Raw genomic sequence first — 27,008 nt, forward strand, 5'->3', positions numbered from 1 at the left:
TTCTAAGAAGTTAATTATATGTCTTTGGAAAGAGACCTGTCCAAAACGACTTCTAATTTCACTCTTTTCTGGCATTTTGAATAAGACAGCGAGTAAACAGGTTTCTACTATCTGGGGGCGGGGTTCTCTTGCCCCCCCCCCAGCCAATACTTCTTAACATTGGTTTTCTAATCCAACTTTCATAGAATCCAAAGTGACATCTATTTCAATTTACAACATAGGGAAGGTGACAGTGGTCAGAATGCCATCTATGGTTTGCCCAGAAAAGGACTTTAGGTTCTCCTAAAAGTACACAAGTATATCTTTATTAAGTCTTTTGAGTTTATTTGGTAGGAGATGACCATGTGCTGTGTTTATAGATTATATCTTCCAGATTACAGGTAGCATCCCTTCCCAATTACAACACCTGTGTAATCACTTCGGAAGAATATTGCACAGGGGTTGAAGCAGAGCTAATTTTTTGTCAAGCCTTCTAAGACAGGAAAGCAAAGCTGGACGCTGTAACAGACATGAACATTTTAGGGGGGCAGAATGAGTATGGTGGGGAAGGAAGGATGTGAAACAATGCCCTGTAAATCTGATTTCACTGATACTACATCTCAGCCAGACCAGATTCAGTATGTGCAAAATGATTAATCACTGTCTCCCTGAGATATTCAAGGTCCTGCTGCCTATTCTCAGCATGAAAAAAATCTAACACTGAAATAATGGCTTTCAGGCTTCTGCTCGTTCTATACCCTTTTAATAAAGTGGAACAAAAAATTTTGCCTTGGGCTTGGCTGAGTTATGGGGTTTATCTCCTCTGTGGCAAAGTTTCATTCCTCAGCCCAATCACCAAACGGAGCCCAAGTCATAAGAAGCCTGGTAGAGAAGGAAAAATGCCTGTGCTGTACCTCAGGCATCGATTTATCAGATACAATAATTGCTCCGAGAGACAGGTTTTCTCTTTATATTTATAGAAAAATAGGCACTGCAAAGAAAATTAATTTAGCTAATGGGCAAATGCTGATGGCTTTGTGTGACATATATGTTTCTGACAAATGTAACTAATGAATTATAACCTGCCTCCATCACTGCTGGGGGAGAGTGTAGAGAAAAAAGACAAATTCTTGGGGCATTACCTGAGGCAAAGACTCCAGCTGAGCCCCCACGTACCTTCTCTGCGTACTCGGACACAATCTGCTTGATCTCAGCTGAGCAGAGTCCCACGATCTGGCCCACAGAGCTTGCGGTGAGACGGCTCTACAATCACAGGGAGGGTGAGTTCTCAAGACCATACCTTATCTTTCACAGAATTGGAAAACCTAACGCTCTGAGTATTACAGTAAAATAGGTAATATTCCCAGGGGAGAAAATAGTTGGGCTTTTGTTTATGGATTCATCAACAAGATAGAAAACAAGCCTTGGGACAAATGTGAATCCACCTCTCTACTTCCTGAGTCACTCGGCTTACTGGGCCAGATTCTCTTCGGACCCTGGGTACCTCTGGGAAGTCATTCTTCTCCCTATATACCCTATCCTAAGGTCTCTCTTCCTAAAGGTCACTACACAGAACCTGCAGGGAACTAGCAGACTTAGGAACCAGGGAAAAAAGAAGTGCAAATGGGAGAAAAAGAGGACTCTCAGAACTCCTAAAATGTTCTATCACAGGCCTTTCCTGCTTCCAGATAAATAATCCTTTCAAAGCTCTTGGTTAAACCTTCTGGAGAGGCCTTCTGAGAAGACCAACTCTAAATCCGGTATTCCATTTTCTACCTAGATGGTACAGGAAGGGAACAGAAGACAATGTTCCTGTGGCATGGGATTAACTCATGGTTATGGAGAGGCTGAACCATGGCTCTTCCGCTGAGGACCATATGGTACTGTCTCAGCCCTCAAGTCTTCCTCCTAGAGGTCCCATGGACGGGAACACTGTAAAAGCTTCTCAAAAGAAAGATTCCTTAGGAAACAGGAAACACTTGAGTGCTGAAAAGACAAGGCTCCGAAGGTAGTCCCTCAGGGAAGAGGCCCCAGAGAGCCAAGCAGGTTGGTTCCAAGTTCCCATCTCCATACCATATCCTCCCCAAGGATCACTCCCACCTTACCTCCTCATTTGCCATGGCGGTCATCTTGGTCATCAGTGATTGAATACGCTGCTAAGAGAGAAATGGAGAGAAGTAGCAGTGAGCAGATTTGTTTATGTAAGACTTACACAATTATGTCTAAACAGGTCTTTGTGGTGGAATCTAAGGGTTATTTTATTGATCTCCTTTTATGGGTTTCCTCACGAGAGGTGATAAAAGGAAACTGGAAAGGTGTACAAGGCCAACTAACAGCAGCTGGCTGTGAGAAACACCTGGCCATTCTGGAAAGCTGAGGAGGAAAGTGAAGTTTCTCCCCAAATGATTTAAACAGAAACCTCAGGGGACCTACATGGGCCACATACCTCTTCAGCAGCTTGAAGCTCATCCTCCTCATGGGCATCAGCTTTTTCTGCAGCCGAGAGCCCTGTGGGAAGTGCCGTTTTCTTGTCCTCAGCCTGGAAAGGAAAATTCAAAAGCAGCTAAGCATCAGAGTTGGAGACTCAGTAGAGGAAAGAAAACATTGCAAAGAGGCATGAGTCTGTGAAAGAAAACACACAGATCTGGAGAGCTGAACCAGTCCCTGAGAAGAATGGAAAATCCAGACACCTGGGCTTCCATTCCAACTACAGAGCAAGCAGGTCCAGCTTCAGGCCCTGGCCAAAGCTTGTTCTCATTACTGAACTGCTTGCTGATTAATCCCTATCAGATTGTACATATTTGCCTGACTTATCCTTACATTTTGATGGGGGTCTTTCCCCTACTTTAATGCCTTCAAGAGCAGATCACCGCCTAAAGGAGTTTTTTTTTACAAACTGCCAGTTGAGACCTATTAGTGGGACATGAAAATAATTTAGGTACGACAAGCATCTAAACAGATTGAATAAAATTTACAGAAAAGAAGAGATCAGAGTGCTTTGCAGGTAATCAAAGGTTAAGTACTGCTTTGTGAAACTGAAAGTCAACAAAGTTTGAAAACCACTGGCCTAAAGGGTAAAATTCTAACCTGCTTCACCTGGTGATCATGCTCCATGTTCTGTATCCGGTCTCAGGCTTTAAATGGACCACACCACACTCAAGATACCTGGATTAACTACTGTTCCTCAAACATGGGCTGCAAGTCTTGAGTTCTTGGTTTTAATTCCATGTCTGTCATCCACCAGCTGGGTGACCTCAGGCTTACCTTCTCTGGATACCAGGGTCTTCTAGGGTTGAAAGGGAGGACTGGTCTCAAATACCCTTCTCAGATCATCCCAATTCTAGGATACTTTTCTATAACAAGTCTACAACTGTCCCTGGGGAACACCTTGAGCTCCCAACTACTGGGTATATCTACAGGGGACAAGACTTTCAGTTCAAATGTGTGCTATCTGACATAAGACTGACAAGACAAGCCAGATGGGAATGCTCATTTATGGGCATTTTATGATTTTTCCAATCATAATCAAATGGTCTTATTTCAGAATATAGTCATACGCATAAACATTCTTTTCAGACTTAAATTACATATCAAATTAAATGTATGCATTAAATTCTTATATACCAGATGCCACATGACATACTTAAATCCAGAAAACACCTTATTTTGGAGGAAATAACTGTTTAGTTGAGTGAAAAACACAAATGTGGAAAAAAATAACAAGAAAACCAAAAAAGATAAAATCAGTGCATGACTGATTACTAATGAAATAACTAGATGTTTACTCTGTATTGGATCATTCCATGTCCTTTACATTTTAATCTTTATAACAGTGCTGCCCCCATTTTATAGATGCTATGAATTAAGGCACAACAATTAAGCATATTGTCCAAAGTCACACAGAGAAGGGATGAAGTTAGCAGCAAATCCTGCTTTAGAACATATGCTCCTAGTCATTGTCAGGGCTCTTCATGACAGAGACAGCAATTACCACAGGAATAAGAGGGAGGCTAAGGTCAGGAAGGGCCTCCCAAAAGAAAAACTGAGAGATGCGAAAGCTAGATAGAGAATAATAGGTGTTTCATTAAAGATAATCTGGGGATTAGGTGAGAAATGAGAAAAAGGTTATTAATAGACCTCAAGCAGCAGGACTCTACTTTTTAAGAGGCCACTGACTTCCTTAGTTAGCACTTTATTCTTTTAATAGGCAGTGGTTAAAAGCACAGGCTTTGATGTCACACAGACCTGGATTCAGATTATTATTATGGTACTTAAGGAGCTGTGTGATCTTGGACAAATCACTGAGATTCTCTGGGCCTCAGTTTTCTGACCCGAAAAACAGGAATAAATATTTTCCTCATAGAGTTGTTCAGAGGAGTAAGTGAAAAAATACATATGTAGCTCTGAACAAAGGGCCTGGAGCACAGTAAAGGTTTGGCACTGTAAGATTTATATGCATGCCCTGCTGCTGGCATTAAGGATCATTAATACATAAATGACGAAAAATCTTTGCTGACTGCTTTGTGAAGTTAGAAAAACCCATTTTGACTTACCTGATTTTCCCACCTAGTTACCTTAATACAGGCAGGCCTGTAATTTATGGTTATGTTCTACCTCACTGCCAGCATCCTGCTTCCACCTGTCTAGGGTCACTCTCACCGGATGAGGAGTGCTAAGGTCACTGGTAGTAGAGTTCACCTTCACACTTTTAGAATTATTAGGGCCCACAGGATTGACCCAGGGGCCATGACTTTCAATTACCCTCCATTTCTAGCCCCAGATGAGGCTGTTGATTCAGCTCCCTGGCCTGGGAGGCATATCCTTGCAGCCCTGGGGTTTGCCCAAGGAACAGAGCCTGGTTGGCAGCAGCCCTGTCTTCTCACCCATGCTGGGCAGTCTGTTAGTATCGGACAGAGGCAAAAGGGTGGGTCACTTCCATCTCTCAAATTTTCTCTCCCATTATCTATGCTTTTCTTACCTTCTCTGTTTTGCTCTGGCGGCTAAATCCATATCTCCTGCAGGCCACAAAAAAGGGGAGTTCAATTACTATTCAAAAATCACATTAAGTCTGTCAAATGCAGTTTAGTTGAGTTTTTATATTAAAAGCCAATTTAGGCTATTTGGTGACTGGAGAAAATATTTTAAGTGCCCAAACCACAAATATATTCCACTGTTTTTGAATAAAGAGCCAGCTACCCTATTCACCATATAAATGCTTAAACGGGAACTCAGTACAGAGTACAACATTCCCTTTAAGTGCATTCTCTTTACTTTTTGAAGAAGGAACTATATTTCAGATTCACAATTTAAGCTAAATGTCTTGAAAATATCTATATAAACAAATGTGAATGTATTGCTCAAGCTAAACATACTCTCCAATGGTGACCTGCACAATCTCCAGTCCAGCCCATTTTTCCCTTTCAAGCATACAGAAGCATTTTGCCAGTAATATTGTGTTCCCATCACTCAACTTTAAATTCAAAGACATTCACAAATGCTCTTTAATTTAAATTAGTTTATTTTCTGGCTCTAATTAATATCTATTTTTTATAGCAAGTATAACAATGCAAAACCATTCAACCTAAAATAAAAAAGCATGATGAAAAATACCCAACCTCACTTACCTGTAAATAGTTTATAAGGACATAAAAATGACAAGCAACCATCAAAAACAAACAAACAAATTAAGGGCTCCTACTCTGCTCTCACACATGCCAGGCCTTACTTAACAGATCATTGTGCTGGCCTCTTACCTGGTCTCTGACCTCCAGCCTCACTCTACTCCCACTCCTCCTCCCCATTCTTATCCAACTTCCCATTGTCCCTCAGGACAAACTGGACCTCCTGGGCACTCTCATTAGGGTTTCCGTTCTATGGCCCTGCCTAACAACCATTTTGCTTCATTTCCTGCAGATCACCTTACATGCTCTTGTAAATCCATTGCCTGAACAGAGAACTTTGCACACACTGTGCTATCCTCTTCTCTCCTACTTTCCTACTCACTCCCCACACCTCAGCTCTAAAGCCACTTCTTCTCCAAAGCATCCTCATGCACAGACTCTCTGCCTTGGATCTGTACATGTTCCCCCACTTCCCGGATATTTGCATGTCTGCATCCTTCTCCTGGAGGCACTGATGCTACTTTTACATTTGGTATTTCCAATGTATGTTGAATAAACTAAAACAAGTGAAAGAAAACACTGAAAGCCAAAAGTATCACCTGACCATGCAATAAGATTGTCATACTATTGGAGAAACCACAAAGTCACTGCTGGGCACAACATTCCCATCCATTAGGCATAAATCTATAGACCCAAAGTGCAGCAGACCGAGATTAAAGGTGGATTAGGAACCATATTCTGTAAAGGACTTCATGGCAGATTCTGTGAATTGGCTTAGTCAATATCTATCGCATCTTTCTATAGTGGGGAGGCTGGAAAACAAAGAACTCTGTGTTCCATACTCCCTATAGTTAGCATGCTGAATACTGGTTGGCTCTACCAATTAGGTGCATTTGCTGGAGTTTTGAATGTGCAACTGTTAGATGAGGTGAGAGGAAGGTCATAAAGGATTCACTGTGTGGTGTGGATCACAGAAGCAACTTGGTTTGGGGGCCAGCAGCTGTCACAGTGGCTTCCTCATTTTGGCAGAAGTGGTGTGATATTTTTGTCAGCAGCTGCAGCACCAGCTTCCCAATTCCTCAGGCCTCTAGACAGCTTCCAATTCGTGGAGTACACACCAGCATCCTTGGAGGCCCAGTTCCAATGTGATGCTTGGGAAATTACCCTGGCTCAGTCAAGATTCTGTGTTTTAAGCCCATGGATCTCAGTAATCAATCCTTCAGCTGAAACTAGGGGGAGGGTTTTGTGTTCTCAACCAGGGTGCCTTGACCAATTGAGGATTTCACTAAGTCTCTGCTCCTAGCGGTGTCTTTGCACCTTGAGTATTTATTTGTTTTCCAGGTTTTAGTCTGTGGAGACCCTAAGGACAGAAGACATACCCTTAGTCAGACAGCCCTTATTTAAGGCCCAGGAACTCTGCGGATTTTCCAAATTAAAGCAGTCAGCTACTAAATCTGAGCAATTTAATTCCCAGGTAGAATTAATCTACTCTGTCCTTAAAGATGAAGAGTCTGGGAAGACTTCTCTAACCATCCAAAACGAGGTTAGGTCCCCAGCTATGTGTTTCTATGTTTACACCACTAGTGCACTTATCCCACAGTGCGCAGAATAACTATGTTATGTGGAATCTGCCTTTTGAGCTCCTGGAGGGGTGGAAATGCATTTGCTTCATTCACTTTCTTTTTACGTTTTTAAATTAAGGTATAATTCACATAACACAAAATTCACCATTGTAAAGTATATATACCTCAGCAGTTTTTTGTCTATTCACTATTTTGTACAACTATCACCACGAATTCAAGAATAGTTTCACTGTGCCCCAAAGAAATCTACACATATTAGCAGTCAGTGCCATTTCTCTCTCTCATCCCCTGGCAACCAGTAATCCTTCTGTTTCTGTGGATTTGCCAATTCTGGATGTTTCATATAAATGGAATCATACAACATGTGGCCTTTTATGCCTAACTTCTTTCACTTAGCATGTTTTTCAGGTTCATCCATAACGTAGCACAAATCAGTACTTAATTCCTTTTTATGACTAAACTAGAGGCCTGGTGCACGAAATTCATGCACACGGGGTGTGTGTGTGTGTGTGTGTGTGTGTGTGTCCTTCAACCCGACCTGTGCCCTCTCGCAATCTGGGACGCTGCATGCACCAGTGACTATACTTTTCATACAGGTGAAAGGCATCTTGCTGTTGTATGGGCAGCTACATTTTTTTGCCCTGATTATAAAAAGTAGTACATAACATGATCCTTCTGAGGCAGTAGTACCATTTTCCCCATCTTTTGGGTAGAAAAACTGAAGCAGAGAGAAGTTAAGTAATTGGCTTTGTCACACAGTTACTAGTATAAGCATCAGAATTAGGGCTGACCACAAAATGTGCAAGCCAGAGTCCATGCATGTCATCACTGCATCATCCTGCTTTTTCAGTGTTAGAGTAGCCTTGCCAGGTTTTAATTTTTAAATCTAAGAGACTGTTCCCAATATATAGGGTAAGGGTGCCCAGGCCTGGCAGGTGATCAGGGCCGAATTGTGGGGTGATCAGGGGCCCCCTGCTGGCACCCGCCTTGGCTGGTGTCCTGGTGCTGCCTGCTCACCGGCCCTGACTTGGGACGGCCCCTGCATTGAGCGTCTGCCCCCTGATGGTCAGTGGGCATCGTAGCAACTGGTCATTCCATCGTTCGGTCGATTTGCATATTAGGGTTTTATTATATAGGACTAGCGTTCCCGTTGCAGGAAAAATCCTGCAATAGGGTTTCCTGCTGCACTCTACCCCACCCTGCCTGGTCTCCTCCCTTGTCCCCCGCCCTGCGATCTCCGCCAGCACCCCTGCTTTTCTAACTTCTCCGCCAGCCCGCTCTCCTTCCTTCTTCCCTGGCCCCGCCTCCGCTCCTCCCTTCTCCCCCGGCCCGCCTTCTCTGCCAGCCCGCCTGCTTTTCCCTTCTCTCCCGGCCCCGCCTCCGCGCCTCCCTTCTCCCCCGCCCCGCCTTCTCCGCCAGCCCGCTCTCCTTCCTTCTCCCCCGGCCCCGCCTCCGCTCCTTCCTTCTCCCCTGGCCCCGCCTCTGCTCCTCCCTTCTCCCCTGGCCCCGCCTCCACTCCTCCCTTCTCCCCCGGCCCCGCCTCCGCTCCTCCCTTCTCCCCCGGCCTCGCCTCCGCTCCTCCCTTCTCCCCTGGCCCCGCCTCCACTCCTCCCTTCTCCCCCGGCCCCGCCCCTTCTCCCCTGGCCCCGCCTGCTCAACTTCCTTCTCCCCCGGCCCCGCCTGCTCAACTTCCTTCTCCCCCGGCCCCGCCTGCTCAACTTCCTTCTCTCCCAGCCCCGCCTCTGCTCCTCCCTTCTCCTCCCCCCGGCTTGCTTGCTTCTCTGCAGCTTTGCTCCCTTCTGCAGCTCTTGGCTTCTTTCTACGCTGTCGCGATATGCAAATTAGCCGCCATCTTTGTTGGGGTAATTTGCATATTCGTCCTGATTGGTTGGTGGGCGTGGCTTTGGCGTAGCAAAGGTGCGGTCAATTTGCATATTTGTCTATTATTAGATTAGATAATAGCCCATTATGGATAAACCACATTTTGTTTACTCATTCATCAGCTGATGGATATCTGTGTTGTTTTGACAACTGTGAATAGTGCTATTATGAATATCCATGTACTTTTGTATCCCCAGCACCTACTACAATGCCTGACACAATATAGGTACTCAATAAATGTTTGTTGAATGAAGAGTCCAGATGATTTTTCTAAAAGCTTCCTTCTCCATGTGACATTATGGCAATGCTTCCATTATGACAAAGAAGAGCTAGCTGCCTTCAGCTGTCTATTAATGAATGCTTCATTGTGTACACTAACTACTCTTCCAATGTTGTTTAAGCTTCACCAGAACATGATATTCCCTTTGTGGCCCATCATCCCTCACAAAGAGCAGGGGGGATTTCAATTTACTTCTACTACAGAAGCCTTTACTTCTCTTTATCCTCTCCCTAGGTATGCTGCTCTATCCTACAACCCCTCTTTCCTCTTGCCCAGTCAGGCCTACCCTTTCCTCTCTAGAGCCAACCCGAGTTGCAGTGCCATATGCTCAATCTGCTCCTGCCTTCCCCTTTGTTAGCTCTGACTTACCAACTTTGCTGATGTCCTACAATGTCAGCATCAACAGAGCTCCAGCCCTCTTACCTAAACCTAACAGTTGTCTTTAACATCAAGGATGTGTATCTTCTAGAATAGCACACTCCAAAAGAGGTATAATGAGAGCCACATATGTAACTTTAAATAAGTAGATTCAAAGACTCTGATAATAATGAAACATATTCTAATAACTAAGTCAAGCATGAATTTTAAAATTTAAAATGAAAATTCTGTTCATAAGGCACACTAATCACAAGTGCTCAATACCCACATGTGGCTAGTGGCTACCTTAACTGAATGTCACAGTTTTAGAAAACAAACTAACCTTCAAGAACAATTGCCCCAGGACAAATTAAGACATATCAATCTATCTGGAATCTGAACAAGTCAGGGGCATAAGAAAGCCTTATATACTAAGGACTGTGAACTCTGTTATTTGTTCATTCAACAAGCATTTACTATATACCTTCTATGAGCATACATAGGCCTCACTATCATATGGGATGCACTAAGTACAGAATGACTTCAAGGAAACTCAAAATTAAGCCTCAAATAGTGTGGAAGAGGCTAACTCTAGCATCATAGTGATTGGGCTTCAAATTTCCACTTGCAAGTCAAATATACTGCATATAAAATGCATTTCCCCACAGTGGCAGTTTTGTATTATGGTTAAGTATTTAAGCTAGCTTCTAAAAGTTGACTGGGACCATAATAAAATAAAAATATACAGTAGCAATTCTGTTTACGTCTAAAATAAAAACGATGAGTCTTGTTTTTCCAACACCATAACGTTTAAACAAATACAGCCAAACATCTTTTTAATAGACACACACTCCTTAAGGCCTTCAGTATGATTGACCAGACTCAAAGTCCAGCCTTATTTGAGCAATGAAAGTCAAAAAGTGGGAGGAAGAAGCTGGAATGCTGACCTCAAAGCCAGGTGCACTGTGGGCCTAGGCTGATGAGTGACAAGAATACTAATGAAAGATGAGGAATTTGTATTTCTAGGTGGGGATGAGCAATTAGGGGTGCACAACAGTGAGGGGTGAGGCAGGATGGAGCATGAGTCCCAGAACCAGCAAAGGGCCAGCCTGCTTGAATGGGAAAGGGAAGGAAGACTGTTGAGACTTCCCATAAAAGGGCTAGAGGGAGTCCTAGTCCTAGGAGTAATGAGTATGTAGAGACAAAGATAACTGAAAGGGAGGCTTAGGAATCTTCATTTGAATCTAAAGATCATATTTAAGGGAATTTTAGAACTGAAAACTGCTGCTGCTCCTGCTACTGTTGGGGCCTAATAGTTAACATCTACTGTTTGCTACAGAGGACAAACTGTTGAAAGCTCTTCATACAATTATGTAACCCTCATTTAGTGGTAAAGATCCCCATGCAGTGGGAAATACTGAACAGAACTGTGAGGAAAGAGACTCATAGCCAGAAAGGAGGGAAGGGGACTTCTCCAGAATGGGGAATAAAACACACACCTGTTGGGCCTTTAAGTTTTATCCAGTTTGCTCTTGTCAGTTTAGTAATCACTCTCTTCTTGTTTAGTCTCAAACCAAAAAACAAAGACTGGGCCTGTCCTTCTAAAACTAAGAGCCAAATTCTCATTGGAGGCTCAAGCAATAATACTGTGATAATGATAATGATAATGACATGTTTTTGGACTCCAAGAAACCTGATTTCAAGTCCTAGTTTAAGACTCTTAATAGTTAATAGTTGACCTCGGGAACATTATTTTTTAATCTTTCTGAATGCTGTCTTTATCATTCTCAGAAAGAAAAATAAACTAAATAAATTATAAAAATGTAGTCAGTATTTTCTTCCCCACCTCTCAAAAACTCACCATTCCTTACCAGCAAAGCTATAAAGAAAGCAAAATAATCCCTCTCCTAAAAAACAAAACCAACAAACCCTCCATCCTACCTACCTAGGCTTAGAAGGCATGGCCCCACCAACAGGAACTAAGAATGGTAGTATTGAGACACTTTGCTCTTTCTTACACTCCAAATTTGTGAGGAGTCACAAACAAAACCTTGCTCCCTTCCCTAAAGAAAGACAAGCTAGACTCTGCCTCACACTGGCCCAAACACTGCTGAGGATGAGCAGGAATGTCCTAAATTTACCCAGGATAACAACTATCATCTATGATATATGCAAAAGATCCAATGTGAAACTGAGATTTTCAAAACAAAATAGAATATTAAAAGTTGTCAGCATGGTCTCCATGAGGTGGACAATTCACTAAATCTCTGACTCCTTTTCAGCCCCAAGAACGTTGGCGTTTCCATGGTAATGGGCAAATTGGAAGTAAGAACAATACAAACTAACAAAAGCCACAACATTCCCTTGAGTACTCCTTGGCTCTGAACATGCTGCTACAAGCAGGTGCCTCTCCAGCTCTGGCTTTCCCTGAGCAGCGCAGCCTCACCTGCCCACCTGCAGCTGGGGCGTGGCTAGAAAGACCCATCATAGTGCCTAGGGCATGCAACCTGTCCAATCGCAAAGGGCACAACACTCAGAAGTGCCCCACATTTGTATTTTTGATCTCAAAATTCTTAATATTAATCATCTATATATATAAAAGCCTAAGTGATCAGACGATCAGACGACCGAACAACCGGTTGGTAGCTATGACACGCACTGACCACCAGGGGGCAGACGTTCAAAGTAGGAGCTGCCCCCTGGTGGTCAGTGCGCTCCCACAGCGGGAGTGGTGCTCAGCTGACAGGTGGGCACCAGACGCTGGGCTCACGGCTGGCGGCTGGCAAGCGCAGCTGCGATGTTGTGAGCCTCTCCCGCTGACACTCCCCCTGTGCGCCCGAGCAGTGGTAGCAGCAGGCACAGTGGGGCCAGGATGAGTGGGAGCAGCACAGTGCCCAGCCAGGGCTTGGGCTCCTCCCCAGCCGCCTGCCGCTTCCCACACTACTTCGTGCTGTGCAGGATCGATGCGGACAGCAGGCTGGAGCCAGACCAACTGGCAGGTAAAGCTGGGCTGCGGCGGCGCGGAGGTCCACTGATCCCTGCAGGCCAGGTGAGGGACCCCACCAGTGCACGAATCTGTGCACCAGGCCTCTAGTTATTAATAATTCTTTTTTTTAATATATATATTTTATTGATTTTTTACAGAGAGGAAGGGAGAGGCATAGAGAGCTAGAAACATGATGAGAGAGAAACATCGACCAGCTGCCTCCTGCACACCCCTTACCAGGGATGTGCCCGCAACCAATGTACATGCCCTTGACTGGAATCGAACCTGGGACCTTTCAGTCCACAGACCGACGCTCTATCCACTGAGCCAAACTGGTTTTGGCTAGTTATTAATATTTCTTAACAAAGGGCCCTGCATTTTCATTTTATACTGGGCCATGCAAATTATGTAGCTGGTCTGATGATGCCTCATTCAGAAGAGTTCAATTCACAGCAGCAACTGGTGAGCTGTGCAGGCAGCCATCACACCGGCTTAGGGCCAGAACTAACAGCTTCTTTTGAATGAAACAGACTAGCTTCATTCTCAGGAAGGAAGGACCTGAACCCACACAATCCCCTCAAAAAACAAAAACATAGCAATAGCAATTCCATTTGAAAGATGGAATACTTAAGCCAATTAAGCCTAGTATCCTTCTGGTTCTCTCCAGGACCTAGAAGAGGAAGCTATCAGAGGCTCACTCAGGGAGATGCTAGTGGCAGTGCTGTTAGTTCCAGCCACCCAGTGAGGGTTGGGTTACTCAGCAGAGCAGCACACAGCAAACACTCCCAGCATAAAGGAAAGAAACCAAGGAGATATACTCACATCAAGGAATCAGTTACCCTAAGTAGAAAATGCAGGACATAAATGAAGGTTAATATCCAGTGTCAACCAAAATATTCAATGGGGAGAAGTACTTCCTTATGTGCATGTGTCATTAGTAAAAACTGAAGATATAAAATTATTTTTTTTTAATAACTAGAATGTTTTTAAAAAGTGACAAAACTACTTCTAAATTCTTTATTTTCCTAGTCAGGACAATTCATCAAAGGAAACCAAAATTATTATTCTAACACTTAAAGTAAAACTGTTCAAAACTCTTTAGTTTACCTGAAGATTTTATCAAATGGCTGAGATCTGAAGGGCAGACCACCCTCAGCCTCCACAAATGCCCCAAACTCCCAACCCCCAAGGAGAGCAGAGCTAGGGCCCACAGTTACACACACTCCTAGAGAGGAGTTTCAAAGATTAGGCCTCTACCAAGATCAGGGAAGCAACCCCAGAAACTTGGGTAATTCAATACCAGAGAGAAAAGTTCCAGATGCTGGAAAACTTAGGCCCAAGATAGTAAATTCAATCAGGTAAAAGCCAACCAAGCTAATGCCAATGAAGAAATTCAAAATAGCTTTTCTTTTCAATGGTTTTATAAAATAGGCACCATTCATACCTGCCATATTCCAAAAGTGTAGCATGGATTCGAGATTCTTCATCGAGCAGCTCCTCTGCCCCTTGTTGCCGTTTGTATTTTCGACGGGGCTTGTAAATATCCTAAGAAGTATACAAGACAGAGGAATTACCAAGTGTGAGAAGTCTCACACTGAACTGGCTGCTGAATGTGAACATCCAGTCAGGGAATAGGTATTGTCCCCATCATAACAGCAGGCACTCAGGGGAGCCGCCTTCAAGGAGTCTGCTCCTTCAACGTTTATATAGGTAGCAAATATTTCCACCCAATCTATTGCTTGTCAACTTTGTTATAACTTGGTGTTTTTTGTCCTAAGACATTTTAATCTTTTATGTAGTCAAAATCATCAATCACTTTATATCTTACTTCCTATCCAGGGCTTGAAAAAAAGTTGTCTGTTACTTTTGTAGGTTATATTTAGCCTTTTTTATCTATTCATATTTTGAGTGGGAGTAGGCATAGTGAAAGGTAGGGATTTTTACACACACACACACACACACACACACACACACACTCACACACACACCTTCTAAACAAGTATATCGCATGTAGTAGTATGTACTCCTTTAATGTGGTTCTTCACCCCCAGATGACCTGGGTTGTCATTCTACCCCCAGATGACCTGGGTTGTCATTCTACCCTAAATGAATGTTCTTGACTGACAAGCTGGCAGTCAAATAATACCTTAACAATATTAGCTCAGACCTCTGGGTCCAGGTAGGTAGTTGTTTATACAAGCCAGGTATTCTAGTTGTGTGTCCCTGGATCTTGTTTCTCCACTGTGAGAGTTCACCACATCTAATTTCTACCTGGACATCATCAGGACAAGCAGTACTATCAGGTTTCTCCAGATAGTGACATTTTTATTCTAGTTAGAATTGTTTCCTCCTTGATATTATTTTTTTATTATGAAATATTTCACACAGAAAAAAGTTCTTTCTGTAACATATACTATATAATTTCAACAGTTTTGTGGAAAAGGAATGGAATAGGGTCTGAGATGATGCTAGAGCAGTGATGGCGAACCTATGACACGCGTGTCAGGGCCATTTCTGATGACACGTGGCTGCTGAGGTGGCCGCATGCCGAGGATGAAACATTTATGTTATTTAAACTATAAATATCGCGAAATAATGTTTTTTCCTCAAAGTAACACACTACCCGATTTATGCTCAGTTTTTTGGTGAAGTTTGACACACCAAGCTCAAAAGGTTGCCCATCACTGTGCTAGAGGGTTGTTCTTACAGCTTACGACCACAAATATTTCCTAGTTTGCTACTGGTGTCTACACGAACAGGAAGCTATAAATAATATAAAACAGATTTATGGGGAAATGAAAAATATAATGAACCAATATGATGTCAGTTACTGCGTATGCTTTAAATTTCCACTGAGCCCTATTATAGCTCTACTATTATAGCAGTACTATATAATTGGGCTTAACTGCTATCTTCCTTAGTTACCATTGAGAGTCAATGACCCAAGACAGGAAATTGAATTCTTTTGGAAAAAAAAAAAAGATTGATTCCAAAACAATATACTGAACCAACAGCTACTAGGACCTTTTATTTTTCCAAACAATGACAATGTTAGCTTCTATTTAATTATTCCTTTTACTTTAAAGCATCTCATAAATATTTTGCAAATTATAATTACCCTGAGATAGAGGCAAGGCAGATGCTAGTACCTCCACTTTACTTCTGAAGAAGCAGAGATTAAATAATGTTCAGGATTGATAGAATACTGGGCCTGGTTCTAGGTACTCTGCTGGCCCCAAGGTTTTCCCATTATACTAACTTGGTTCTGATGGGCATTCTAGTCACATATCTGCCATTTCAGCTGAGCCCTCTCATGGATTCCCTATACAATCTGATACTGCACATGAATCATTACAATGACTTGGACCTAATAATAATAGTAAAACTGACCTAAAAGCACAGGTTCCAGGCCAACCAAAAACTATTGCCAAGTCACCCTTTAAAGCAACAGGAGTCAGGAACACTGATGTCTAGTCCTGTCTCATACTAACTAGCTGCATGAACTTGGCAGTTCCCTCAGTGGGTCTGTTTTCTCATATATAAAATGAAGACTGGATTACTAGGTCTTGAAGGAGACTCTCAGTGTCTCAATCTTTATGTTATTTTAATCCTGTAAAGATAATGACTTGGGCCCTAGCTTGTTTGGCTCAGTGGATAGAGTGCTGGCTCAAGGACTGAGGGTCCCGGGTTCGATTCCGGTCAAGAGCACGAACCTTGGTTGCAGGTGCCAACCCTGGCCCTGGTCGGGGCACATGTGGGAGGCAAACAATCAATGTGTCTCTCTCACTTCAATGTTTCTCTCTCTCTCTGTCTCTAACCCTCCTTTCCACTCTCTCTAAAAATCAATGGGAAAATATCCTTGGGTGAGGATTAACAAACAAACAAAAAAGATACTGACTTGGTAACATAATCTCATCAATAATATAAAGTGAGATTAATTAAAAAAAAAACACCCATGCTTTACACAATTGTGCTCTTACAAAGGCATGCAAAATCAACTTCTCTTCTGCCATTATTGGAGTAACAACAGTAATGGCTATCACTTATTGAATGCTAAGTATGTGCCAGGCATTTAATACCTGCGTGTGCTATAGCCACCTCATGATCCTATCTTTTTACTTGATGAGCCCCTGATCTGTGGAATCCCTGACAACTGTAATGTCACTTTCACCTCAGCTCCTAGAGTTCAGTGTGGTTGGTTCATAGTGAATCCTCAATTAGTCTTACTAAATGAAGATATGGAGTCAGGCAGATGGGGCTTAGTCCTGACTCCATAATTTACTACCTGTCTGATTTGGGGCAAGTTACTTTAAACTCTGTGGCTTCCCATCTGTAAAATAAGTATAAGCAGAGGTTGTGAGGATTAATTAATTATTTAACAATACCTGACATACAATAAGGGCTAATATACATATTTTTACATACAAATGGATATTATTATTAATAAAATGAAGCATCATTTAAAATTAGGGAAAGCAACACAGCATATCCAACCAACTGGTTATTATTTGTCATGACAAATGCTGTTAGGAAAAATTTTTAATAGCTTAAAGACTGTGTTGATAAGTGAAAAGAAAAACCCTACAAAATTACATTTAAAGTATAATTCTAATTCAGTATAAAAATGCATATTAAAAACATGGAAGAAATACATGACCATCAAAAGTGGTTGCTTCTGTGTTGTGAAATCAAGATTGATTTTCTTCCCCTGCATCTATCAACCTTAAAAAAAAAACTTTAAAGAATTTCTAAACTGAACACTTATTTCATAACCAGGAAAAATTTACTATGTCATGTCATGTGCTCTTTTTCTTCTTATTACTTAATACTGCTACCCATTTTGAAAACAGTGTCTGGCTGCATTAAAGGTTTTCATTCCCTCCATTTCCAAAATGGAATTGATTAAAGATACAAATTACAACTATAAAGTGAGAGAGACTTTTTTTGTTCGTTTTAAACAAGTACTTCATGTCTTTCATCATCAAATGATTGTTCTTGGGAGACCACACACTTATTTATTTTTTACCATACTTATTCTTAAAGTGAAAAATGTGCAAAATAACACTCTACATTATTTTCAGAAGAGAATTTACACCCAGGCATTGAGGCTTCGTTCCCATCAGCTCAGGTAGGAAAGCTGAGGGTGAGGTTGGGGGTGGGCTGACAAGATTCTGCTGGACTCTGGCCCAGAGTGTTTTGAAAAGGCCCAAAGCTCTCCTCTGCCCCTTGCACGGGGGAAGTGGACACATGTATGCAGTCCTCCATGTCAAGAAACACTGTATGGTGACAAAGGACATTCCAGAGTTTCCTACGCAAAGCTCAGAAGCTATTGTGCCTCTCCAAAGCCACCAAAGGGGTGATAATCTCAGTTTACCATCTCCAGTTCATCATCTGCTTTTTTTGAGTTATGCAAAGTTTACATCTGCCACTGGCACAAATGAGGAAGGGCTTGGGATTTCGAAAATTTCTCCATTAAAATGGGAGCTAAGAAAAACAGAGGGTAGTGGCTGTGGCAAAGTCTACCTATGAATGGTGGTATCCAAATATGGAGCACATAGACAGGCAGGGCTTCCCTCACACCCACCAGAGGTTAATCAGCTCCTGGGCAACCCCAGCAGACAGAAACCTCAGGCAGCAGGGCTTGGTGATTTAAATCAAAGCCCTATTTGGAGGCTGTGAGCCTAAATGCTTCTTTTACAGATGGATCAGGGCAGGGGAACTTACTGAGAGGTCAACAACTGTCTTGATGGCCTTTTCTTTCCTCTTTATGAAGTCATCATCCTGTACAACAAAAAACAGGGATTAAACAAATCTTGTGTGAAGACTGAAACTCAACTGGACTGCTCAGAAATCTGTCTTATAAACTGACTTCACATAGTAACTTACCTGAAGAAGTCTCAACTTTCAAACAAATTGAAATATATTGTGTATGGGGAAATAGTTAGAGCCTCTGCAGGTCTTAAAACAGATTCCTATAACCAGTAAGAAAAAGGGGAACTGTAGGTGCAGACAAGTGTTCTCATTTCAAATCCTTATGAGCTCTGAAATCTCAGGCAAGTTACCTAATCTCTAAGACTCAGTTTCTCCATCTGTAAAATGGGACATCATCACCCATCTCAGGGAGCAGTTGAGAGGATTAAGGAGTAGAAGGTATGTGATATGCTTGGACTAGAATATAGTAAGGATATGATGGCTATCAGCTATTGTTGTTGTTGAGATTATTATTAAACTGTTAATACAGGAATGTCCTAGGCAGGTGGTCTCTCAACTATACAAAAATATACTCGTGTAATTTAAGAAAAGTTCTGGATCAAGTACCAAAATGTAAACAAAAGGACAAAACTGTAGGGCTTTATACTCAGTGCCCCAAAAAGAGACAGCTCAAATGAATCAGGAGGCCCCATTTCAATGCGGACCCAGTAGAGGCAGAGATGCCACGCAGCGGACGGGCAGGCAGGGCAGCCTGAGCTTACTGAGCTTCTTCCCAGGGAGGCTCTAAGTATGCACTCATGGTCTCAGCAGACAAGAAAAGTAAAAAACTAACCTCAGGGAGACTGTAGGTTTTCTGGAACTGGGAAATAGAGTAGGAGCGGATGTAGTCACCCATCTCTTCTTTTGTTTCTATAGCTCGCTTCACCAGCCACTGGGGGAAGAAAGTTAGAAATGTGAGTAAGGATGAAATACCACCATGGTGAAGGTCAACTCAGAGATGGCACAACTCGGGAATCCAAATCACCATATTTTAATGGACCAGGTGATGAGAAACTATCAACGTGTACTGTCCTAAAAAACCCATATGAGTGATGGAAATAAATGGAAACAAAGCCACCAACTGGGCATCTGGATGCTAAGACCCAGTGGGACCTAGAGCAGAGTAGCTGTGCAGGAGCTTTAAAGCCTCACCTCAGATCCTCAGGACTCAATTTCCCTCTCTGAATAAAGCAGAGGTGAAGCTGTGGGAACACATGAAATCAAGTACTAGAGTGCTCTTTAAGTACCTGAAGCACAACACAAACAGAGCTATTTCCCACAGCCAACTGGTTCTAGCAGATCTTAATGTAACTTTCTCCTGGGCTGCTTGCACCGCAGATCAGAGAATAGGGAAGAACCACAGAGAACACCTAGTGTAACTCCTCATTTGACAGATAAAAAAATCCCCCAAATATTCAGATTTGAGAAGAGGGTGTACTGAGTAATAGCCCTAGGCTTTGGGTTAGTTTGGTACTCACATTTTCTCTCTTAATCCACACATGATAAAGCAGTTGGTACTGGCTGCGTTTTACAAAACCTGAAGCTCTGAGGCCATGTAATTTGCCCACTGATCCATAGCTAGCAAGTCACAATGCTGTGAGTCACAACTGGGAGAGTCTTCCACATCGGAAGACTGGACATACAGATTTTTTTATAAACTAGAGGCCCAGTGCACGAAATTCATGCATGGAGCGGGGGTGGGGGTGGGAGTGTGTCCCTCAGTGCAGCCCGCACCCTCTCCAATCTTGGACCCCTCGAGTGATGTCCGCACCCTCTCCAATCTTGGACCCCTCGAGTGATGTCCGATCCCGGGCCTAAACGGGCAGTCGGACATCCCTCTCACAATCCAGGACTGATGGCTCTGAACCACTCGCCTGCCTGACTGCCCCTAACCGCTTCTGCCTGATCACCCCTTAACCACTCCCCTGCCAGCCTGATCGACGCCTAACTGCTCCCCTGCCGGCCCGATTGCCCCTAACTGCCCTCCCTTGCCAGCCAGGTTGCCCCTAAATGCCCTCCCCTGCCTGCCTGGTCGCCCCCAACTGCCTTCCCCTGCAGGCCTGGTCGCCCCCAACTGCCCTCTCCTGCAGACCTGGTCCCCCCCAACTGCCCTCCCCTGCAGGTCTGGTTGCCCCCAACTGCCCTCTTCTGCTGGCCCAGTCACCCCCAATTGCTCTCCCCTGCAGGCCGGGTCCTCCCCAACTGCCCTCCCTTGCAGGCCTGGTCCCCCCCCAACTGCCTTCCCCTGCAGGCCTGGTCACCCCTAACTGCCCTCCCCTGCAAACCTGGTTGCCTCCAACTGCCCGGGGTTGCCTCCAACTGCCCTCCCCTGCTGGCCCGGTCACCCCCAACTGCCCTCCCCTTCTGGCCCGGTCACCCCCAACTGCCCTCCCCTGCTGGCCTGGTCACCCCTAACTGCCCTCCCTTTCCAGCCTGGTCGCCCCCAACTGCCCTCCCCTACCAGCCTGGTTGCCCCCAACTGCCATCCCCTGCAGGCCTGGTCGCCCCCAACTGCCCTTTCCTGCAGGCCTGGTCGCCCCCAACTGCCCTCTCCTGCAGGCCTGGTCACCCCCAACTGCCCTCCCTTGCAGGCCTGGTCCCCCCCAACTGCCCTCTCCTGCAGGCCCGGTACCCCCCAACTGCCCTCCCCTGCCGGCCATCTTGTGTCCACACGGGGGTGGCCATCTTGTGTGTTGGAGTGATGGTCAATTTGCATATTACCTCTTTATTATATAGAATGTTTCCCAATTCTAATGAGCTTATATGCAGAAGTAGCTGCTCTTCATTTTGCTCTACTTAAAACTCCAGTTAATTAACACACACATGCACACACCCACACCCCATAACCTTCGGAAGATCCAGGTGCTCTTAGGTAAGAAGCGAAAGAGCAAAAAAGGGCCTTCTCTTCTCCTGCCCTGGCTCTTCATTCATTCTCTTTATTACTGAAGAATATTATGGAAAGGGATCCCATCTGTCAGGGTTGTCATTCTCTCTCCAGAGCAAGCTATTACATCTCAAAAGCAGTTTTTGGATAATAGTTGAGTTTTCCCAAGCGCGCAGCCAAACTTGGCAAAATTTAGATACCTAAGAAAGTAGAGACATGGCATATGACAAGCTGTTCCCACAGGGCTGGAAAGAATGCTTGCTCACTGAGGGGTCAGCTCAAGTAAAGGTCACATTTAGGAAGTAAATGTTTAGGAAGTTGCCCAGGATAGGGGTAGCTACAAGTAACTACATGAGGAATATTCTTTTGTTAATATCTTCCATTTATTTCCATTACTCCAAACAATGACCTCAGGTACTGACTAAAATCCAGAAGGAGGGCAGAAGGTCAGACAGCATTCAGAATTACTCTAGCCTCTTACCCGAATCCCATGCAACACCATGGCCCAGGATAACTAAGGAGGCTGACTCTTCCTCAACTCAATTTTGCTCTGCTTTCCTTCAGATGGGGAGAGCCAGTTTCTGGCCTTTCATACATGTTTCTTATTCAGATTTACCTCTATACTGGAGTTATTATGTGACTGAATCCTGGAGAGTGTGATCAGATAAGGAAAGTAAAGCCTGTTGAGTCATAGGATTCCCTGAGAGAATTGAATGCTCTGTTTTGGAGTTCCCATTATGAAGGATTATGGAGGGAACTTCTTAGACGACCAAGCTCCGCCACAGACCAACCATTAGAAAAAAATACCTACCCTCACAGGATTCACATGTTTTTATGAGATAAAAGATGTGACCTAGAACTAACAGTGGCTGGAAGTTAGATGGTTTTCCTCTTGGCTAGCATTCAGAATGCATTACTACTATAGCTTCGCTATGTGAATGTGGGGAGTGAGCCTCTAGAATCACAGACAATGAATTTAATGGTTCCCAATCGATGGTCTATGACTGTTCTTTCATTGGTCACCAGCGAAACAGGAAAAAACTATAGACATGTGGTGAGTTTTTCATAATGCTAAAGGTATTAAATTTGAAGACTTGTCCTTAGTCTGAGATTGGGGCTAAATGATATTTCTTTTAGGAAATGATAATGAAAGTAAGGCAGTTATTAGTTTAAAAAGCATCCTTGCCTACCCTAGCTGGTTTGGCTCAGTGGATAGAGTGTTGGCCTGCGGACTGAAGGGTCCCAGATTTGATTCCAGTCAAGGGCATGTACTTCAGTTGCAGGCTCCACACCAGCCTGGCCCCAGACCCTGGTCGGGCCTGTGCAGGAGGCAACCAATCATGTGTTCCTCTCAAATCGATGTTTCTCTCTGCCTTTCCCTCTCTCTAGAAATCAGTGAAAAAAATATCCTCGGGTGAGGATTAAAAAAAAGAAAAAAGCATACTTACCTGGAAAAATACAGGTGCAACTGTCAGTCAACCTCCATTTTTGCTTTTAAATTTTACAGGTCCATGAAATGAAGAAATCTAGTAATCACTAGCCTAGGCTCTCATATCAAGACAGAAAGCTCTCCAGCATTCTACTCACAAAACGGAACTGTTCATTCAGACACTCAAATGCCCAAACTAGAGAAGAGCACTTCCCTTTCATCCCTTCTCACATCTGGACTAGATTTTTTGCCCTCAAAGTTCCAGCAGAGGGTTGAGTAGGTCTAATCACTAGAGATCCAGGCTTCTGGGGGTGGGAAAAGCAACAACTTCACAGCGTAATAGTGTTTTAGTAACAATCAACACAGGGTCCTTACTTTGTTTTCACAAAAAGAATTAGGTATCCTTTCCTTGAATCAGAGAGACAAAAGTCTACCAAAGATACAAATCAAATTTTGAGTAAAAGTCTTAGGCTCAAATTTACAAATTTCATGGTATGTGATTTGAAGTCTAATGCAGGGAAGATTCCCAGTAACAGTAATAACAACAGAAACAACTATATAATACTTATTTAAAGCACTTACTAAATTGGGCCAGTCCTTCAGCCAAGTGCTTTACACAAAGTAACATAATTCTCATCCTATCAGGTAGGTATATTATTATTTCTACTTAACAAAGTTAAGTCTTTGCCTAAGATCACACATCAGAGCCAAGATTTGAACCCAGGAAATCTCCAGAGTCCACACACCTAAACTATAACCTTGACACAGACTTAGAAGATGTTTCTAGCCAAAGCTGCATGGCTTTCTCCTTGCCGGCTGCATGAATGGAGGAGTGGGAAAGTACAAGGCTTGGAGACAGAGCCTTTAGACTGGAACCTTTGCTTTGCTACTCTGCCTGTAGGCAAATCAATTACCCTTTCTGAGTCTCACTGTCCTCAAATGTTAGACTGGGATTATAACAGAAGCTTCAAAGACTCTATTAGGATCAGATGCAAAGCACTGTTCACAGCACAGGCAACAAAAGTGAGTCCCTTTGCTCCTCTTCTTTCCAAGCGCCTGGAGGGGAGGCACACAGAACTGCAGAGAATACAGGGAGCTGTACAGCATGAACCACTTAATCACAGAGTCCTGGGGTAAAACTGAGGTGGTCATTAAGCCTCCCGACAGACATTTAGTCATCAAGTAAGACTGAATGCCTACAAAGTCCCAGACAGTCCATGAGGTGCTGGAAGCACAACAGTGAGCAAGACAGCCATGGTGCCTGCCCTCATGAAGATTACAGTTGGATGGAGAGACAGATAAATAATCACACACTTAAATATACACGGTACAAACTACAGTAAGGGTTATTCCTGTGAAGAAAGGGAATGTGGCCATATGAATGGATATGGCAGGAACCTGTTCTAGACTATTGGGTCAGGGGTAGCTTTCTTGAGGAGGCTTGGTGGAACTGAGGTCTGAATAAGTATGAATTAAACAGAAAAGAAGAAAAGGGAACAGCTTTCCAACTTGGGGGAAAGGCCCGTGACAGGAGGAAGCATAATAACTATGAGAAAATCTGAAAGTCAGAGGAACTAAAAAAGAAAGAACAAAGGAAAGCAAGGAATAAGGCTGGGTAGATCGGAAGTGACCAGAGCATGGGGGCTGTGGAGTCTTATCTTTACCAAAAGGTCAATGAAAAGCAACTAATGGGGACATTCAGAGATCAGGTGACAGTGAGAAACTAGGGGAGGAGGAGTACCAGCGACCTTCTGAGGATGACATCAGGAAACATCATGTTCTGCTGCCACCAAATCCACACCACACCCATTAGATCCAGGATCTAGGCCAGGCAGCCTAGGAGTCAGACCTGTTACAGGAATTCAACGTTCAGAGGACAAGGAACCACACCGAGACTCTCACCTGAACAACGGGAAATATGTGAATAAAATCCATCCCCTGGATCTGGTGAGGCTCCAGCTGGTGTGGACACTTCATTCTTGGCAGAACAGAGACAATTTTTTCTGATAGAGCTCTATTTGGAAAAAACAACAAGCAAAGAGTGAGAACACACTAAGTGGCTCTTAAGACATCTCTCAAGTCTGGGCAGCATCCCAGAAAAATCTGAGGCTTCTCATTGCCAGACCATGACCAAGTTTCTCCTGGCTGACTGCAAAATTAGGAAAAATAAGCACAATTTAGATGTGTGCATGTAAGGCCACAAAACTGCCTTCATCCTTTATTCTAAGACTGTGTGCTTCCTACTTTTTTATATTAAAATATTTTGATTCTTTATGAAATCATGGTGATGTTTGAGGTAGTAGTTATTATTTTTTAACATCGTTACATGGTAAAATAAAAAGTTATCAGTACCCTATATTCTTTTACATTTCATTTTACTGACCTACTTTTTCCAAAAGTCTGGGAACCACTGGGTTACACATTTAAAAAATTGTTGTAAATGTCAGGCAATAAATAATTACTAGACTTGTGCCAGGTCCAGAATAAGATGAAACATGGTGCCACAAGCTCAAGAAAAAGTTGGAGTTCTCTACTCTGGTACAAAAGTATTTTTAAAATAAAAAGTAGCCTTTAATTTTTTGATACTCTAAAATCCATGGTAGATTTGAGAGAAGCATGCATCATCACTCTTTTTTTCCAGAGAGAAATTTCTGACTTCTCCTGAGGGACACTGATCTCTCTCTAACACCTTACTGTCAGTCTTCCTCCTAAGAGGCTCTGGGAATAGGAGGGGAGGAATCAGGCTCCCAGGTCTAGAAGCATTCTTGTCTGTCAGGAGGTAAACCTCCACCTGCTGGAGAGGTTTTTCCGTTCAAACAGGGCCTGGTTGGGACAGTTTTCTGGCAGGAGTGATAGAGGGACTTGTGTACAAGTCCATTTTACCACAGATTTAAGCCTCCTTAACTAATCAGACGATTTTTGATCTCCAACAATCTTTGTCTATCATAATTGAATCAGAGGAGTGAATAAAGGTTATTTAGTGGTTCTGCTAAACCCCAAAGCCATGGCACACAGATCAGGAAGCTTGAGAAACAGTTACAAGGCATGGGCCTGAAGGGACCATATGGAGAAATGGGGCTTTTGGCTCAGCCTACATGGATAGTTTAGGTTATATCCCCATTTAAGAACCTTAAAAAAATATTAGCCAGTTATAGCAAATATTGTAGCCTTGTCTACAAGTATAGGACTATTTGCTAATGGACAATGAGGTCACCAGGTCTTACTAGTTGCTTCAAATTCAGTAAGTTTTGGGTCCACCAGAAGTGTTCCCGGTTCAAATAAATCTTGTACAACTTTATCTTCCTGCAGTTCCATAATCCTTTCCAGGAGACAAACATTCTTAAGACCAAAATCTAGCTCAGGCCTGGGTGAGAGCAATTATTGTCTTACCTATGTTCCCTTAGTATGTTTCACCTCCTCAGTCTTGGTAGGAACTAAGTAATCTAGGGACAAAAGCTAAATGGCTCCCCAGGGAACGGTCCCTGGAGAACACACTACAAAAACATTTATATACAGAAAGTAGCTATACAAGGTGGGATCAAGGTTAAAACTGCAGAGGGAAATAGCCACATCCCAGTTCCACTGATCTGTAATAATGTCAAGCGCAATGTTAAGAGAAAAATATTAAGACTGATATTCTACTGACACATGCACAGAAGGTAAGGAATATTCACCTCACAGAATGGAATCATACAGGAGGTGTGATTTATCCAAAAGGTCTGAGATATGAAAGAAAATTGTCACATGGCCCAGCCACTCCTGTAGCCCCTCCTTTCTGAGCAGCTTATGGGTCACGTGCTTCCTTCTGCCATGAGATATGTGCCCTGCCCCAGTGGGGCAGCCCATGGTCCAGCTGTTCCTGGGGCTCAAACTGAATAATTTAGTAGGGAAATATTAACAAATCCACTTGGCAACATCTAAGGCTCTCTCTCTGATAAATTTTATTTTTATCTCCATAAGACTCCTATACCTTGAAACTTGAGAGGGGAAGAAATGGGTGCTTAATTGGCCCTGCTCCCCAAACTCCAAGCTTAGCAAATGAAAATGATTACCAACCTTGGCTCTGTCTCCTTGTCCAGGCAGGTTTTAACTATTTATACATGTGGGGGCCATCTTTCCTCTTATCTTTTGGTTCAGTAGGAGGAAAGCTCCCTCTAGTGGTACAGATTTATGCATTTGCATAAGGTTACTGATTGCCCTATAACCAGTCAAAATGTGGCTGGGACCCCAAACTACAACCAGTGTGGGGCATGCAGG

General features: G+C 43.3%; 1 protein-coding gene across 2 annotated transcripts in view; it reads right to left on the bottom strand.

Moving 5' to 3' along the window:
* CCDC93 (CCC complex scaffolding subunit CCDC93) overlaps positions 1 to 27,008 on the bottom strand; it is a 107,071-nt gene that overhangs the window by 71,088 nt on the left and 8,975 nt on the right. The window contains exons 4-11 of one of the 2 annotated variants that reach the window (XM_079782225.1): positions 24,654 to 24,765; positions 19,232 to 19,330; positions 18,412 to 18,468; positions 14,132 to 14,232; positions 4,958 to 4,994; positions 2,426 to 2,518; positions 2,085 to 2,132; positions 1,156 to 1,242 (exon numbers count right to left, since the gene is read on the bottom strand). In XM_079782225.1, the coding sequence (XP_079638351.1) occupies positions 1,156 to 1,242; positions 2,085 to 2,132; positions 2,426 to 2,518; positions 4,958 to 4,994; positions 14,132 to 14,232; positions 18,412 to 18,468; positions 19,232 to 19,330; positions 24,654 to 24,765 (634 nt within the window). Of the gene's footprint in view, positions 1 to 1,155; positions 1,243 to 2,084; positions 2,136 to 2,425; positions 2,519 to 4,957; positions 4,995 to 14,131; positions 14,233 to 18,411; positions 18,469 to 19,231; positions 19,331 to 24,653; positions 24,766 to 27,008 lie in introns of both variants that reach the window. The other variant, XM_079782224.1, reaches the window with a different exon arrangement.

The sequence above is a fragment of the Cnephaeus nilssonii genome (genome assembly GCF_951640355.1).
Source record: "Cnephaeus nilssonii genome assembly, chromosome: 10".
Taxonomy (NCBI): domain Eukaryota; kingdom Metazoa; phylum Chordata; class Mammalia; order Chiroptera; family Vespertilionidae; genus Cnephaeus; species Cnephaeus nilssonii.